The 15,780-nt window shown below is 36.1% G+C and overlaps 1 protein-coding gene and 1 long non-coding RNA gene across 8 annotated transcripts in view; one reads left to right on the top strand and one right to left on the bottom strand.

The window, feature by feature from the left end:
- The window catches only part of LOC148223328 (uncharacterized), a 35,336-nt gene extending 25,503 nt beyond the window's left edge, over window positions 1–9,833 (bottom strand). Inside the window, exons 1-2 of the long non-coding RNA XR_015804481.1 lie at window positions 9,746–9,833; window positions 4,464–4,535 (exon numbers count right to left, since the gene is read on the bottom strand). This is a non-coding gene — a long non-coding RNA (uncharacterized LOC148223328). The remainder of the gene's footprint in view (window positions 1–4,463; window positions 4,536–9,745) is intronic.
- The window catches only part of LOC148223329 (uncharacterized), a 28,832-nt gene extending 17,546 nt beyond the window's left edge, over window positions 1–11,286 (top strand). For 2 of the 7 annotated variants that reach the window (XM_088167187.1, XM_088167186.1), the window contains 2 exons: window positions 4,427–4,545; window positions 9,299–11,286. In XM_088167187.1, coding sequence (XP_088023313.1) covers window positions 4,427–4,545; window positions 9,299–9,369 — 190 coding nt within the window. In that variant the 3' untranslated portion in view covers window positions 9,370–11,286. The other 5 variants (XR_015804477.1, XR_015804480.1, XR_015804478.1 and 2 more) reach the window with 5 other exon arrangements.
- Window positions 11,287–15,780: the final 4,494 nt, after the last annotated feature.

The raw sequence follows: 15,780 nt of genomic DNA on the forward strand, positions 1-15,780 counted from the left end.
TGATAGACAGAGGTTTTCCTGTTTGATGCCTCAGCACAAATCTCACACAAAATTCCATAAAGATTTTCCCAAATAATTTCAAAGCAATCCAGATAGAACAGGGCTTGAACAAAGGATTGAGAGTCAGCTTTCTGAATTTTATATGTAGCTCAACTATTTATTTTCTGCATGATTTTGGTCAAGATCACAGGTATGCCTCAGGTTACTCACCAGAATTTCAAAGGGCCATGCTAAGTAGGGAAATCAAGACTAATTACAGAACAAATGTGCTGCTCTTATTAACAAGCCAGTGATGTCTTAACTGTGCCTCAGAATATCCAGCATTTCTCACACCACAAGCAGTAAGAGAGGTTTTGAACATGAGATTGAACTAGCTGGCCTCTTAAAATCTTTCCCAACTCACTTGATATAATAACAAATCTCACGTTCCAAATGTCATGTTGTTTAGTAGTGCTGGTTATAGACCAAAAGTAATAAAAACAGTAATTAAAAAAAAATACTAATCGACTTTCCCATTTAGTAAGATTTGGCTTATGAAGAGTTTTCTTCCATATTCAGGTAAGTAATCTTTTCTAAATTTATAACTATTCAAACTGCTGATATTTAGTCTATGTTTTTTGAGAAAAAAAACCCAACTTATCAAATTCCGAATATATTAGTGGTGTTTATCAAACTCAAAATGTGCTCTCTGAGTAGTACACAACTCATAGCAAAATACTTCTAAGTTTGTGGATTTCATTATCACAGTGAGAAAAGCCAAAACAATAACATTTTGAAGAACTACAACAGCTCTCTCACACTGATTGACAGGGTCATTTAAATATAAAATTTTTGTGATGTCATCTGTAAATTAAGGAATCCAAGGTTTATTCCGGAAGCAAATAGGAAGCTATGAAAAATCAGGCAGTTACATAAACTGCCCTTTGTTCTTAAATAAATGAGAAGGAAACAAATATACCAAGATTAAGAACACATAATAAAAAATTAGTGTACTGGAAAAAAAAGCTGCTCCTGAAGTAACTGATCACTTGTCTGAACTTTTGGGTGGGCAGATACTGGAGTGCATGTTAATGTGATTGGTCCTGACTAAATCAGCTGCAGTAAAAACTAGGCTTGCAACAAGAAAGAAGTATATTAAATTATTTACTATTTGCCATCCACTATCCTCAGCTCCTTATATGTAATGCTAAAATTCCTGGAGCCAACTGTTACTTCCCCCAAAGCTTGACTCTGCAAATATGAAAGCAATGGGTATCCTGCTCTTGACTTCAAGTGGGGAATGACTTAGTTCTGAACTTGATTTACCTAAAGTATGAAAAATTCCTCAGTTGTTTATCACAAACCGAAGTCATGGCTAACACTGTATTGTTATTCTCACTAAAACACTTGACCTTACTCCCCAGGTAACTACAGCTACAGTCAAAAGTTCAAATTTTATTTTTAATAATAGCTGTGAAAATCCAGCCTGCCCTGAAGCCAGGAAAGAGGCATAGATCCTCACCTATGAAATCTCCAGGAGGAGGTTCTAGAAAGAAACAACCATCCATTATTCACAGGACACGGTTCCCTCCATTGCACTGCACCTGAGCAGAGACTGAACCATCTCAGTAGCTCTGTGACTCCTGACAGCAAGCACTGACTTTGCTGCAATACTTTCTCTTGGACAATTAATCTTCAATAATTCTCAGAATGAGGTTTTCTGAGAAAGGCAATGTCATTCAGAATCATGACATATTTTTGGAAGATTTTTCAGAGGGGAGAAAAAATATATTCCTTCACACTCAATATGTATTTGGCTTATTATGACTCTGCCTCTTCTGCCAGAATGATATCTGTATCACAGAATAACTTAAATGCTAGTCAAGTATATGCAAAGATTGCACTAAATTTCTGGATGAAATCTGCCTCATAATTTTATTCTGAATTTTCATAGAAAAAAAAAGTGGTGATATTTGTCCTCCTTCAAAGTGTTTTGTGACCAGTGCTGGGCATCCAAATAGGAATAAATTGCAATAATGACATTTACATTACCTAAGTACTGATAATCTCAGTCTTGTCTGCTTCTGTGTTCTCCTTTAAGCTATAAGTGAAAGCATGCTTTGAATCAAGAATTCAGCAAACACCCAGATTGAAGCTGGGTGGCCCTGACTAATCTCTCACAACTTTCTGCTCATCTTCTTCAGGAAAGGTCACAAGTGCCCAGGCAGAAATCTCTCACATACTGATGAGGAAATCCTGTTGGATGTCAGTGTGAGTGCCTTCAAGAACAGTTAAGAATTAAATTCAGAATATGCTTCACCTACCACATTCGATTCACAAAAGAAAGAATGAGCCTAACTCGTATTTTAAGGAAAAGTGACATGAGCAACTAACTCCAGGAGAAAAGTCAGTGCTGCAGATCCTGTGTAAGAGGACGCATCCCTGCTGGCTGAAGGAGAGAGTCAGAGGAATGGGATTTGAGATTGCCCCTCACCTCAGATTAGACATTGGCTGAGATTCCTTCTTAGCAATAGAGCTTTATAAATCTTTCATTTCAAACACACTGTTGAAGTTGCATGGTAATAAAAACTGGGTACTGTAGAGTAATCCAGGGGAGAAGTTCTTAAAAAAATAAATTTTGTGGTGTCAAACATTATTGAATATAGCCTCTAATTTATTTTCCTTTTTATTATCGACTAAAAACAACAAACACAAATTATCAAGCTATTTCCAGCATAGAAATAAAGCTGTATGTATTATTACTTAAATCAGCTGGAGCAGACTAAGGCATACTTCCCTTTCTAAGGTCAGTCTTCGTTTCTTTAAATAAAGGGAAGGCACAAGATGAGCAACTCATTTGTAATAAAAAATGTTTAGATAACAGTTTTGTAAAAGTTATTTAATCTCACAGGTGTACATTTTTTATTAAAAACTTCTAAAATAAGATAGAAGTCCAGCAATTAAACAGATCTGACTGAAAATTCAGTGGCTGCTCCACCCTCTCCTAAATGTTAAAATGAACAGTAGCAGGAAGGCATGTGTGCTCTTAGAACAATTTCTTCTTGTTTACAGTTGCAGTAGGCTAAAATGAGTCATTGTTCTGTACAAAAAGAGAACTGCTCACATGAAATATTTTGGTACTATCTGAAAAGTTTCAGTAAATTAGAATGTCAGAATGATATATGCAATTTCTTTGAATATAAATTTGTAAGTCATGGTGCCAACAAGAATGAAAAGATATAGAATTTCTTGGAATTCTGTTTCATGCTGATAACCTACAGGACACGATCTATTTTTATTTGCAACTGCTCAAAGGGCAGGTGTTATAAAACTTAAATTAAGATCATTTGTCCCTCAGGAATTTCTGAAATAGAGCATTTTCTAGGGTTATAAAAATTATATGTAGCATTTTAGAAAATGTTAAAAATTAGTTTCATAATGAATTTCTCTTTATACACATTATAAATATAGACAGTTATTATAAAAGGCTCCTATAATAAAATATAGGCGCTGTAAAGATATAATTCTTAAAAGTTTCCTGTACTAACCATGAGCATGACAGTTTTAGTGATAATTCAAAGGCAGTAGAATAAGACAAGCATTTTGTGTTTGAAAATAACTCAGAAATTGATTGTTAAGCATAATTCTGCTCAAGTTAGATTTTGGCAAATATTACAATGTCTATATAAATCCTACATCTTTTCTCAGTTTAATAAAAAAAATTTGCTTTTCTCTTGCCTTTAAAAACCACCATATATTTCAATAAGTTATCAAATCAGTTGAGAATAATGCATACAATACATAAACACAAACTTCAATATATATTACAAAAGATTCATGAAGGATTTAATCTACTCTTCAGCCTCAGTGTTGAAACATATGCTGATCTGAGTTGAAAAAAATAGGTCAAGAGGTTTTAGACAAAGAATGAACCTTGCTACTTGTCTGAAAATTCAGTGAAGTAAATAAAGAGGCTAGAAATCTTTGCTTCAGGAATGGAAAATCAAACAGAAAGGAGACATGTTCCTTCCTGTAAGTATTCTCCATGCAACAAGCTACTAGAAAGGTAAATCCTGTGTACTTTAGCAAATATTCCAGGAAAGAGTATTTGTGTTTTGTGGTAGAGGAGAAAACCAAAATAGAAGAGGGCTTTTGACTTTCTTTGAAGGTCAGAAAACAGGCAGAGCAACAAGGACTTTTAAAAAACAATATCCTGTCACAACAAAATCAAAACACATTAGAAAGCACAGACACAAAAAACATTCACAGCAAGTTTGCCAGTCATTTCTCTATTGACCCAAACATTTCCATATAAATGAAGAATTACCTAAACAACCATATTAGGCCTATTGTGAAAACCATTTGGAATGCATGAAAATACTACCCAGATCTATATGCAAGTCCTCTGATGATGTTAAAGATGCTTTTGTTTTGCTATGTTTTACAGAATAAGAAAATACACGAAGAAGGAAAACAGTCCTTACCTCTGTGAAAATCAAAATACAATGTATCCAGGAGTTGTAAAATTGCACCTTTATTTCTCAGTCTATCTGGACCTACATGCAGGTAGATATTAGGGAAATTAAAATTTCAGTGGAAAGAATCAATGTACGGTTATCACAGCCTCCTATTTTCACTAAGATTCATTTAATGAGTAGAAATACAAATATTCCCATAAAACTTCTGTAGAATATGAATTTTAAGAAATTGAATGGGGTCAGAAGTGTTGGCTCTTTCCCTGTGTTTGCTGTCTTTTCTCCACGGATTTGGCAGTGAAGTTCATTAAGTTCACAATAGAAATTTCTGCTACTTCACAACACATCTCATTATGAAAGGGATTTATAAAACTCATGCTGATTGTAGCAATGGGGGCTGTCTTACGGAAAAATCAGTAGCTGGACAGGTAAGATTCCTAGAATTTCAGGGGAACTGTAAATGAGAGCAGAATGGGAAAAGACTCGTTAACTTCTCCATAGAAAGTCCCCTTTAGTCACTTTGACCTGTCACCGCTTGAAAAATCACATCAAAGATTATTTCAGGCGGCTTTCTACAAATTTAGCCTCAAAAGAGGTGTTCAAACTTTATGAGGCAAGGCAGTAGAGTTTATTTGAACTACAAAACATCAGTGAAAGCTGTTTGTTCAAGCAAATTATAATAAACTTTCATTGCTATTAAAACACATCTGTTTTGGCTACATGGAATCCAAATGAAATCCCATGTGAATTACTGTGTAAAACCCGCCAAGTTTAACAAGTGATTATGACTTCATTTCTGAAGTAAATGTCATAAAAAACTGTATCATTGCTTTGATTTCTGTTCCATACAGAAAAATTCCTGAGGATTTTGCAGATTAAATATGAGAAAGGATACAGAATTTTAAACAGAAATTTAAAATGTAGTGTGCACCTCATTGTACCATAGATATGCATTCTACTTTGAAGAAACATCTTATCAATTTATAAGGAGGAGGGTGTGGATAAAATGCAACCACTTGGCCAAACATCCCAATAACCCACCTTGAAAGAGCTGTTTATTTCAAAGGCAAGCTAGAATAAGGCAGCACAAAAGGAACAACAGAGAAGAGAAGGAGAGAGAAGGGAGACAGGAAAGAGCTGGAAATTCTTAAATTAAATACTAAATTATTTTCCCAGAAAATTGTTGATTTTGCAATATCAAAAATAAAAAACTTTACATAAAAAAGCTTAATCTCTCTATTCTGCAAACTATACTGTTTCTTGAGAACATGTGTATATATATTGGGAATTGGGAAAGAAAAGGCACAGACTTTTTAAGCAGGAAGAAGGAAGGCTGTATAAATATTACTTCCCTGATCACTATCTAAAAAGCTCCACTCTGATCCTTAAATTTTTCCAGAGCTTGTGAGGTTAGGTCTCCTGCAAACTGTTTTTTATTCATTTGTATATAAAGCTACTTGGAAGAAAAGATGAGTTTACTTGAACATTATAAATTAATATAACAGCCCTTATATTTTTTTAAGTCCCAATTGACTTTCCACCATACAGTGTTACACAGATGCCTACTGACTTTTAAAGAGATACCTGTTATATAGGTTGGACAGGTACTTTTATAAAACACAATTTATAGGGAAATATCAAACTGACTACAAGCATTTCAGGAGTCACAGCAATTGTCCAACCTACGAATCAAAATGAAAAGGAAAAAAGTAGTGGGCTTAAGAGGCTGTTGCCTTGCAGCATTTTACATTGTTTGAATCTTTCACCTCTAATAATTCTTAGGAGTGCTTATTCCTCCTATCACTCAAAAGAGATGTCATCCCCAGGATTTTCTGCTAACCTAAAGCTAGCAGAAAGCTGGCTCATGGGGCACTAATGGTCTGTATTAAAAGACATATGGCAAGCATGACAAGGCAGATGATTCTTTCTGTTTTGCACCTCTCTTGTGAGACCCCAGTGCAGGAAAGACATAAACCCACTAGAACAAGTCCAGAGGAGAGCACAAAGATGATCAGAGGGCTTAAATACCCCTCCTGTGGAGACAGACTGAGAGGGTCAGAGCCTGGAGAAGACTCTGGGGAGACGTTATTGCAGCCTTCCAGTGTAAAGGACATCCATAAGAAAGATGGAGACAGACATTTCAGCTGGGCCTGTTGAGATATTTCAAGGGGTAAAGGTTTTAAACTAAGAGGGGGTAGATTTAGACTAGATAAATTAGGCGAAAGATTAGGCGGAAAAGTTTTCTCAGTAGAAGAGATGGCCCATGCAGACTGACACTTTCTCCAGTAACAGTGAGAACAGTGACTACTCTGGCTTTCTAAAGTCTGGGAAGTATCTTAAAAGCTTATTTCCATTCTAACACGGTCTCAGTAACTAAGTCATTCACTGCATCTGATGCTGTCACAAAATGGGAAAAGGAACCTGTGAAAGACTTTGCCAGGTTGGGCGACTTTTTATAGATTCCCCCCACCATGTCTTACTTCTTTCTGCTTGTCTTTCTCTATGTTTCTGTCTTTCCATATATTGTATATCACTACACTTTGGGTCCTCATCACAACAATTCCCTAGCACACTAAAAGTAATATTAGAATTTTCTCCTTAAAGACAGATTATTTCCAACATTCAACTTTACAAATTAGTAACAAGAACAATCACGCAAACATAGAATAGTCCAAGTTGAAAGGTGGCTGTTAAGATGATTTGGTCTAAACTGAAAGCAGGGATCTACACTAGATTACCCAGGGCTCTGTCAAGCCAAGCTCTCAGTAATTCCTGTGAGGAACATTCCACCATTTCTCTGAGCAACTTATCACAGTTTAGTTGTTCTCACAGTGAAGAAAATCTTTCCTGTGTCCAGAGGGATTTGTGCCTATTGCCTCTCATCCTGCCCTTGTGCATGCTTGAGAAGAAAGCACCTCCCTCTCCACCACAGCTGCATTTTCAAGTACTGGAAGACTGAAACTGCATCACCCCAAGCCTTCTTCTCTCCAGGCTGAACAAACTCCATTCCTCCGACTTTCTTCTCAGGGACTTCTTCATATGTTGTTCCACTATCCCACTCTCTTACTTGGGAATCTGACCTACAGCAATGTATTGAACAACATTGCTTCTGAATGTGTGTATTTAGAAAGTAAAGGAGAATCACTTCAAAGCCTTCAAAAACAAAACCATGTTATTCTAACACACTTAACTCCATAAAGCAACTTTAAAGTATTAATTTACTAGGTCACTTTCCTTGCAGAAAACAAAGAATCAAATCTTCAAAGCAAACACCTTTAAATTTTGTCAAATCACAAATGGGTCAGACATGAGCTGCGTGTTAATACACATGTGCACAGGAGAGAAGGGAAGGATGAAAGTCTGGATTGGAAGGGAACTGGCCTCTGAATTATTTTTAAAGATTTACGGTCCATGAAGACACCATGTGGAGTGATGCAGAATAACAGGCTTAGAAGTAAAGTGCAATCAACACTAGAGATATAGCGGGCTTTTTTTGACATATTTGAGATTACTTGGACACAGAAATAAACTCCCTATACTCTGAAGGAAGTGAGAAACAACTCAACAGTACAGGCACAGGAGAAGAGAGAGTTATGAGATTGTTTGTGTGTGGCACTGCAGTATTGCAGTTAAGACAACAAATCCTTGCCTTGTCCTTTCTCTACATGCCTGGATGCACATTTGTAGCCTAATAGCTGCACACTATTTTGGTCGCTGTTAGATGTGGACTTTCTTAACCACAGCATTTGAGGCTGTATTTCATATTTTAATTCCACTTCAGTTTTAAAACAGCTTATGTAATCTATTTAAATCTAATTTTGAGATTTAAGTTATTTGATCTGATTTTCATTTAAGTTATGAAAAATTGTCTCCTAGGAAGTCTAGAGGACCAAGCAGATAACCCTGAAGGGAAACATGCCCCATCTCTTTGACAAAGTTTGACAGAAATTATATGCTTTGAATCTTTATGTTTTTAAATGAACCAGCAAAAATCAGAAATAGTTTTAGAAGTCTCCACAAAGCTTTTTTTCAATCAATAGGCACTGCATTATGTTCAAAAGAATGAAAACTTCGCAAAATATGATTACAAATAAGAACTAAGCTGTCATCTGAGATCCCATAATGTGACAATTAATTAATTCTGTTGCAATTAAACACAGTTTAAAACACAGTATTAAAACGTGAACGAGGAGCAGGCAACTTGCAAAGAATCTCACAGCAACAGACCAAAATAAATGAACGCTCCAAGATGCAGACAGTGTCTGGAGGTTCCCACACAGCCCCTTAGAAGCTTAGCAGCTCTCCCACTCCTATTTGCAGGGAGAATCAGGATGACAGATACATAGAATCAGGTAAAAAATAAAAAAATAGAATAAAATTTAAAAATACAATAAAAGGGACAGGAAGAAATATTTTTTTCACAGATCTTCCAAATCTATATCTCATGGAATTGAAGCATATAAAGAACAGAATATGTAGCCTATAATGTGAAAGTACTAAATCAGATTTCTGAAAGACTGATCTCTCTTACTTAAAGGAAAAAAATCTCAGCCTACAAGTTGTATATATAACTTTTTTTAAACCCAGAATGGAAAAACTGTAGCCAAAAAGGAAAATACTGAAAATGCAGTGGCAGAAGAATAAAAAGACACAGAAAGGATAAAAATAGATCCAGATTTTAAATTGTAAAAATAGAACCTATTACCTCCTTACCATTTACTAAAGTGGCAAAATACTCATGTCATAGCCTAAACATGCAGGAAAAAGTAAAGGTTTAAAAACTCATCAAATCCAAACTCCCTCAAGAATTACCTGTGTTTTGGGGATTTTTTTTGTCTTGACAGGCTTCAACAAAGATAATAAGAAGATGGTCTCTAACCAACATGAAAGAGCTGTGAAGACAGGGCCAGATTAAGCTATGAAGATCATGCAAGATTAAGCTGCAGAGTAGACACAGATGATTCTGCATGTTAAGGTAGCTTATACTTAGTAAAAAGAGGAAAATATCACAGAACTTGTTTGCTTAAGGCATTTCTCCTGATTAACATCAAGAAGCAGGTCTGAAGTGAAGAAATCATGCTGATGCTTTGTTACTCTAATAATAGTAGACTACTGGTGCTCATTGTGCATAATGACTTTATGATTATTACTAAAAGGCTTCGGGGATTCAATACTGACCATTGTGAACAAGTGCAGCTGGTCCTTAAATTGATTAATTTCACTTACAGCTTTTCTTCACAGCCGCAATAATTTCATGCAAGCAACAGCAAGCTCAAAGATGTTGTACTCACCATGAATTCTCTTAAAGAGTCAAGCAATGCAGTGTCCAGGCTATTTTCAGCAAATATACAGCATTTTTATCAGCAGTCACAAGTGCTAAAGGAAAGGGGAAAATAATCTGGCAGCAGTATTAAGATGGTGCCATTTTTGTCACATTCTTACCAATTAAAATATTTTCCCTTAAATTTTAAGTACTTGCAACATTTTTACTTTCTGTTTTAACCTTTCAACTGTTCTCTTTTACATTATATCACATCATATTGTGCTGTTTGCCTCAGTAACATTGGCAGAGGTGAACTCAAGCGGGCAGTTAATCTGAGCTGATACAGACATTTGTTTGTATCATGCACAAAAACTCTGCGTGTCCCAAAACATCCCATTTTTCCAACAGTGAAACATTGGTTAAAAAAACCTCCCTGTATTATCCCTACCTACACATTTTGACACAGCAGCTGCACTTTAAGTGCTGTTTTATAGTGTCTTTAATCATCTAATCGTATTGAGGGATACAAGCAATGTGTGCTGGGTATTGTGTCTTTCTCAGTGCTCCTCATTAATGAGTAGTAAGCTTTGCCATGGGATGGCTTTGCTCTCATTCACTCCACTGGGGAGAAATCCAAACTTATGTGTCTCCTCCACAAATTGTACCATACAAGTCTTTTCAATGTCTCCTCTCCAGAAATGAATTTTCTCCCACATCCTATATTTTACCATGTTTGTTCCCCCTTCTTTTACCTACAATTATGTTATTTTTGGTGTGGGATAGGAGAGTTTAGGAGTCTGGTTATTCTAAATATAAAAAAAAAGTTTTATGAAGCAACTTTATTTTCAATAGCTTAGTCTCAGTTACTCAATCTCAGAAAAAAATATTCTCCCAAGAAATCATATTGAGAAAATAGTTCTGGGCATTCTGTTGCTTCCAGCTGAGCTTAGTGTGCCTTATAAGGAGAATTCATCTTTTCTTAGGCAGAACCTCTTTCAAAAACATTCTGGAAAAGGTGATGCCATAAATCTGTGTCAGGCCCAGATGTGCAAGTCTCTGCTGCCTAAAAGTCATTCCAGCATATTTTCATAAATGCTTCCATGGTTTGTTTAGGCAGTTTAAAGTAATGTGCGTGTATTAAAAAAATCACTCAATGTACTTCTGGTAAATATGCAATGTGCTAACTGTACCTAAAAGGCACAGAGGTGAGGGCTAGAGGCTGTGGCTCAAACATTGGTTAGAGAATTTTGCTCACAGGCCATAAAAACAGTAACAAGGAGAGTCACATATATCTAATTCCTTTATTCCTTCAGGCTAATTTGTTACTATTACTCACATTCCAGGTACTTTTTTTCCTTGTATTTTCACATGCTTAATGGTACTCCTCTTCTTGATACCACTCTGGTATCTTTTTGGTCTCTTTCTGCCTTTATATTCTTTTCTCCACTGCACTTTTGGACCTCACTAAAACCCAGACCCTTATGATATTATCATTTGCTTTCACCATTGTTAACAGGGCATTTTCTTTCAGTACTGTAGGTCATTAAAATTTTCAGCCTTTTTCTAAATTTCCTGCCATACCTTTATTTCTTTTTCCCCTTAATAATATTATAAAAATTGTTCTTCCTTTTTTTTTTTTTAAATATCATTCCTGTTAACAAAATCACTTTTTAATTTTAGTCAGAGCCTGGTCTACTCATTCCTCTTTCAAAAATTAAAATATATAAAGTAAGTAAAGGTATGACTAATTCTTTACAAAATACCTTCCAGGAAAAATTATAAATACCATACACAAGCATCCTCATAATAAGATTCAGAGTCTTCTAAGAGAAATTAATATAATGTGTTTATTAAGTGTTTAGAAAAATATTCAGGCAAACTAACATAGTGTCATCAAGTGCTGTCATTCTTAGATACCTGAATTATACTGGTTATACGTCTTACACAGTATGCAAAAAAATCCTTTTGAAGAGACTCAAAGCATTTGGAAGTACTTACTTGAAATCAAAATTATCAAAATCTAGGCTTTACCGGGATTAATTATTTGGGATTACACTAAAGTCAACTATAAATTCTGACTAAAAGAAGCAATTGTTCTAAGAGTGGAAGGCAGCCACTACTATTTTTACAATGCTCATAGTAATATTGTGACACTATGTGGCATGAAATTTTCCGTGAGTATCCCAGGAAAGAAAATGCAGCAGTAAACATCATTAGTCAAGCAAGACCTACACGTCATAAGCAATAGGCAAGAGTCCAGGAAGGCCACAAGGTTAAAATGCTTTGTTTGAGTAATTATAGGATTTGAAGGATTAGGCTGAACCAAAAGATTTAAGGACATGGAAGGATTAAAGGCAGAAATAAATAAATTAAATTAAAGAGAATGAAGATATAGGCAGAAACACAAAAAGTGATATTACAGTCACTACTTTTTGAAACAAGAATCGTTAAATGAAATAGAAGTGATTGAATGCAACATGATTTTGCTGTATTTGTTTGTTAGTCATTAACTGAGTCTGCAGAGACAAAGAATCTTTACAAAATAGCTGTTTGTTTCTGAGATTGAAGACCTAACAGAAAAAGCCGATATTTGAGGTGAGATGACTCAGCCAACTTCTTTGTTTCCCAGAATGTATTCCGTGGCTTCTATGAAAGTGAAATCCCAGGGTACAAACCACAGGTGAGATCACAGCCACCACAGCCTGTTATTGAAATCTGAAAATTCTTGCCATCCACATGCGAAATGAATTCCAGTCTTTACCTTATGCTACCCTGAGTTACGACATTTTACAAAGCCAAGCTTGTTTATTTTAAAAGCCTACTGCCCCCCCTCCCCCCCCCCCAAGCTGTTAATAGTGAGAATTAACTCAGGGTCTATTTCTTGAATACTGTAGATGAGAAAAATTATTCAAGGATTATGATGCCCGAGAAATCCATAGCTCATTGTTATAAATGAGAGACAAAAGTCTCGATATTCAGTAAAATTTAGATTGTTTTATTTGATATAGAAAGAGCAAGCAGCGCGCTGGGGAACGTGAGGGGTCACTGCCCACTTTGCGCTCTATTGAACTTTGGTTTGCAGCCCTTTTTTTATACTGTGGTTTTTCGTTGTAATTAATAATTTTTGGATTTTTGTTGTCATAAGCAGTGGTGGCTGAATAAACATCTTTATACAAATTTACAAAGCCTTTGGGTGATAATCAGTCACGGATAGCTATTTGGTCTTTGTAGATAACTATCAGAGAAGTTCTGGAAGTCTGGTTTTTGCGATAGGCAGTATTGATCAGACAAAGGCAGGAAGGGCTATTGGGAAATTTGATTTTGCAAGCTGGTAGCTGATTCAACTTATTCGGAAAACATAACATAATATAACATAACAAAAATAACCTAATATACCATAACAAGGTGATTTTAAACAGAATGATTTCCTTTATCTAGTGTCTATGCTTCACTTTAGAGCTTAGTATTCTGGTTTATACAAACCTCAATGCTTTTGCGATTAACACGAATCTTTTATCAATTATTACATCATAGTGAATAAAACGACAAGATCACCGTAACAGTAAGCATAAAAAGGCCGGGTTGTTTTATGAAACAGCCACTCACAAATGCAAGGTTACTTTGAGCAAAGCCGTTTGCTACACGGTTCTGAAGAGACCTCAGGGGACAGCGCTGAACGATGACGGCTCTCGGGGCCGGGCCGGCGCGGGGGCGCCCCCTGCCGGGCGGCGGCGGGCCCGCAGCGGCGCGCACGGGGCGCTCACGGCGCTGACACTACGGGAACCCTCCGAGAGACGCCTGGCTTCAATCAGGACCAAACCCAGAAAATCAGACACTAAATTCTTCGTACATTTCCTTAAATCTCTTTAGTAAGGCCTAGGTGTTCAGTTTATCTCAAAGTGATCACACTAGAAGCATAGTTTTGCTTCGGGAACATCAGGCAAAGCCCTAAAGTGGTTAGCATTGGTTTATGATTTCTATATTTAAATAAAATATAATAGAAATAAATAACAAATTTTAATGTAAGCACTGTTTTTAATATTACAGTATGAGGGCTTTTACTCTCTCCCGAGTACTATTTAACTTGCGTTTCTTGATTCAGACAGAATATTGCTTCAGAAAACTATGGAAATTCAAACACTAGCCCAATTCACAGATCTTATAATTACACCTGGCCTTATTTCTAAAATAGGAAATGGATGTAGTGTCCAGAAGTGCAATGTTACAAATAAACCCAATGTAGCACATAGAGTCATACTTTTTTATTCATTAAATCTGCTATACTATCTCAAATTGCAGAAATTTTACACATTTGAATAGAGCGTCTTTTTCATTCTATTTGAGTATTGACATCATATGCCAACAAGAAATATTGTTAGTGGATATTTGCCTTTTGAAGTTCTTTTCTGCATCACAGAAAAATCAAGTTATTTTTCTTACAAGCTGTTGTTATTTTCAGCCAAGAATCATCAGTTTCTTGCTTTCTCTAACGTAACTATTCCCAGTGAAACAGAATCCCTTGATAGCTCATGGTGGCAAATTCTCCCACACTCCCTTCAGTGTGCTGAATCCTGATCATCAAGTTTCTAGAGGGATTTTTAGTCGTCGTGCTCATTTGGAGCTGTTTGTGGTGCAATCATTCTCACACAATATGTGTTGGGGGCTGAGGGGGGGTCAATTGTAAAGCTGTTCACCAGTAGCAGGGATGGCTACCAATTTCTCTCATATGGGTCACTGACCAGACACCAGATGGTGGAAATATCCTGTCCCACTAATCTGGCCCAGAGTTGGCAATTCAGAGGTGAAAAGCTTTATCCCATTAGCAATTGCCTGAGCAGTCCTGTCTCCAACCTGCAGGCTAAAGATTAAACAGTTAATAGTCTTGAAGTACCTACTGCCCCCTCAAATATCCCATCCACTGCACATCCCAAGCATCTACTGGGCAGATCTGGGAGAAGATCTATAAATGTCAGTACATTTTATTGACTTTAAATTCTACCTAACAGGGAATGAAAAAGAAGCCAGTCTGGTATAGTTACAGCATCAATTCATATATTCAGATAGTACTACTTATGCAAAACCTGGAAGGAAAAGTTTATTGCAGAAAAAATATCAGGAAAAGTAGAAAAAGTAGACTGTCTGCGAGAAATGAAATCTGGAAATAAATGGGGTAGGCATCCTAAGAAGAAAATATAATTTTGCAATTCTCTTTTGCAAATTTCAGGAAAAGAATCACATTATTGCTATTAACACTACACAGTCAGAACACCTTAATCAGCTCACAACAGAAGAAACTATTTTAGCAAATGTATTCATCCTATCATCCCCATATTCTTTGCCTCTGCAGAAGTACTTTGCTCTGCTGCACATTCAATTTTTTAATTTGTACACAATAGATTTCTGTATTGCATCCACAGTTGCTATCAACATTTCTGTTTTATACTATAAATTGCCAGAGAAGCTTCTTTTACGTTTGTGAAGATGACATAAAACATATAATTTGGAGTTGACGGTAACTCCAAGGGAAACAATTTACAGAATTTCTGAGCTTCTCTATATCCAGACATAATCACTGGAATTCTTAAAAAATGCAAATGAGTTAAGTACTAGTATAATTTTGAAAATATGAGAACACAAGAGGAAGGAGCTAGTAGGCTATTTTAAAATGCAAATATGTGTACATTTCTGTGTTAGAACTGGATATATTTGGATCTATATTCTTTCAGTCCTGCAGAAAAATGATTCATTTTACATGTCATGATCTTACAAAATCCTGTCCCACTATAATAACCACAATTACCAGGATATCTAGTTATCTTCACTCATCTGGAAACTGGACAGTTCAAATCTGTCAAGCCATGCACAAATAACTCATTTACAGGGGAGCCATGGAAATAACTGTAAAAAAGCTGCCCTTGAGAGAGGGGAAAGGGTGAGCATAGCTCCTTGCTGCTATCTTAGTGTTAATTCCTCCCTTCATATTTCGTACAGCTTCACTTAGGGCACCTACAGAAATGCGTGCCATGTGTATATATAAAAGTTCTTAGTCAGCTTTACTCATGA

Source organism: Sturnus vulgaris, chromosome 6 (genome assembly GCF_052056855.1).
Source record: "Sturnus vulgaris isolate bStuVul1 chromosome 6, bStuVul1.hap1, whole genome shotgun sequence".
Classification (NCBI taxonomy): domain Eukaryota; kingdom Metazoa; phylum Chordata; class Aves; order Passeriformes; family Sturnidae; genus Sturnus; species Sturnus vulgaris.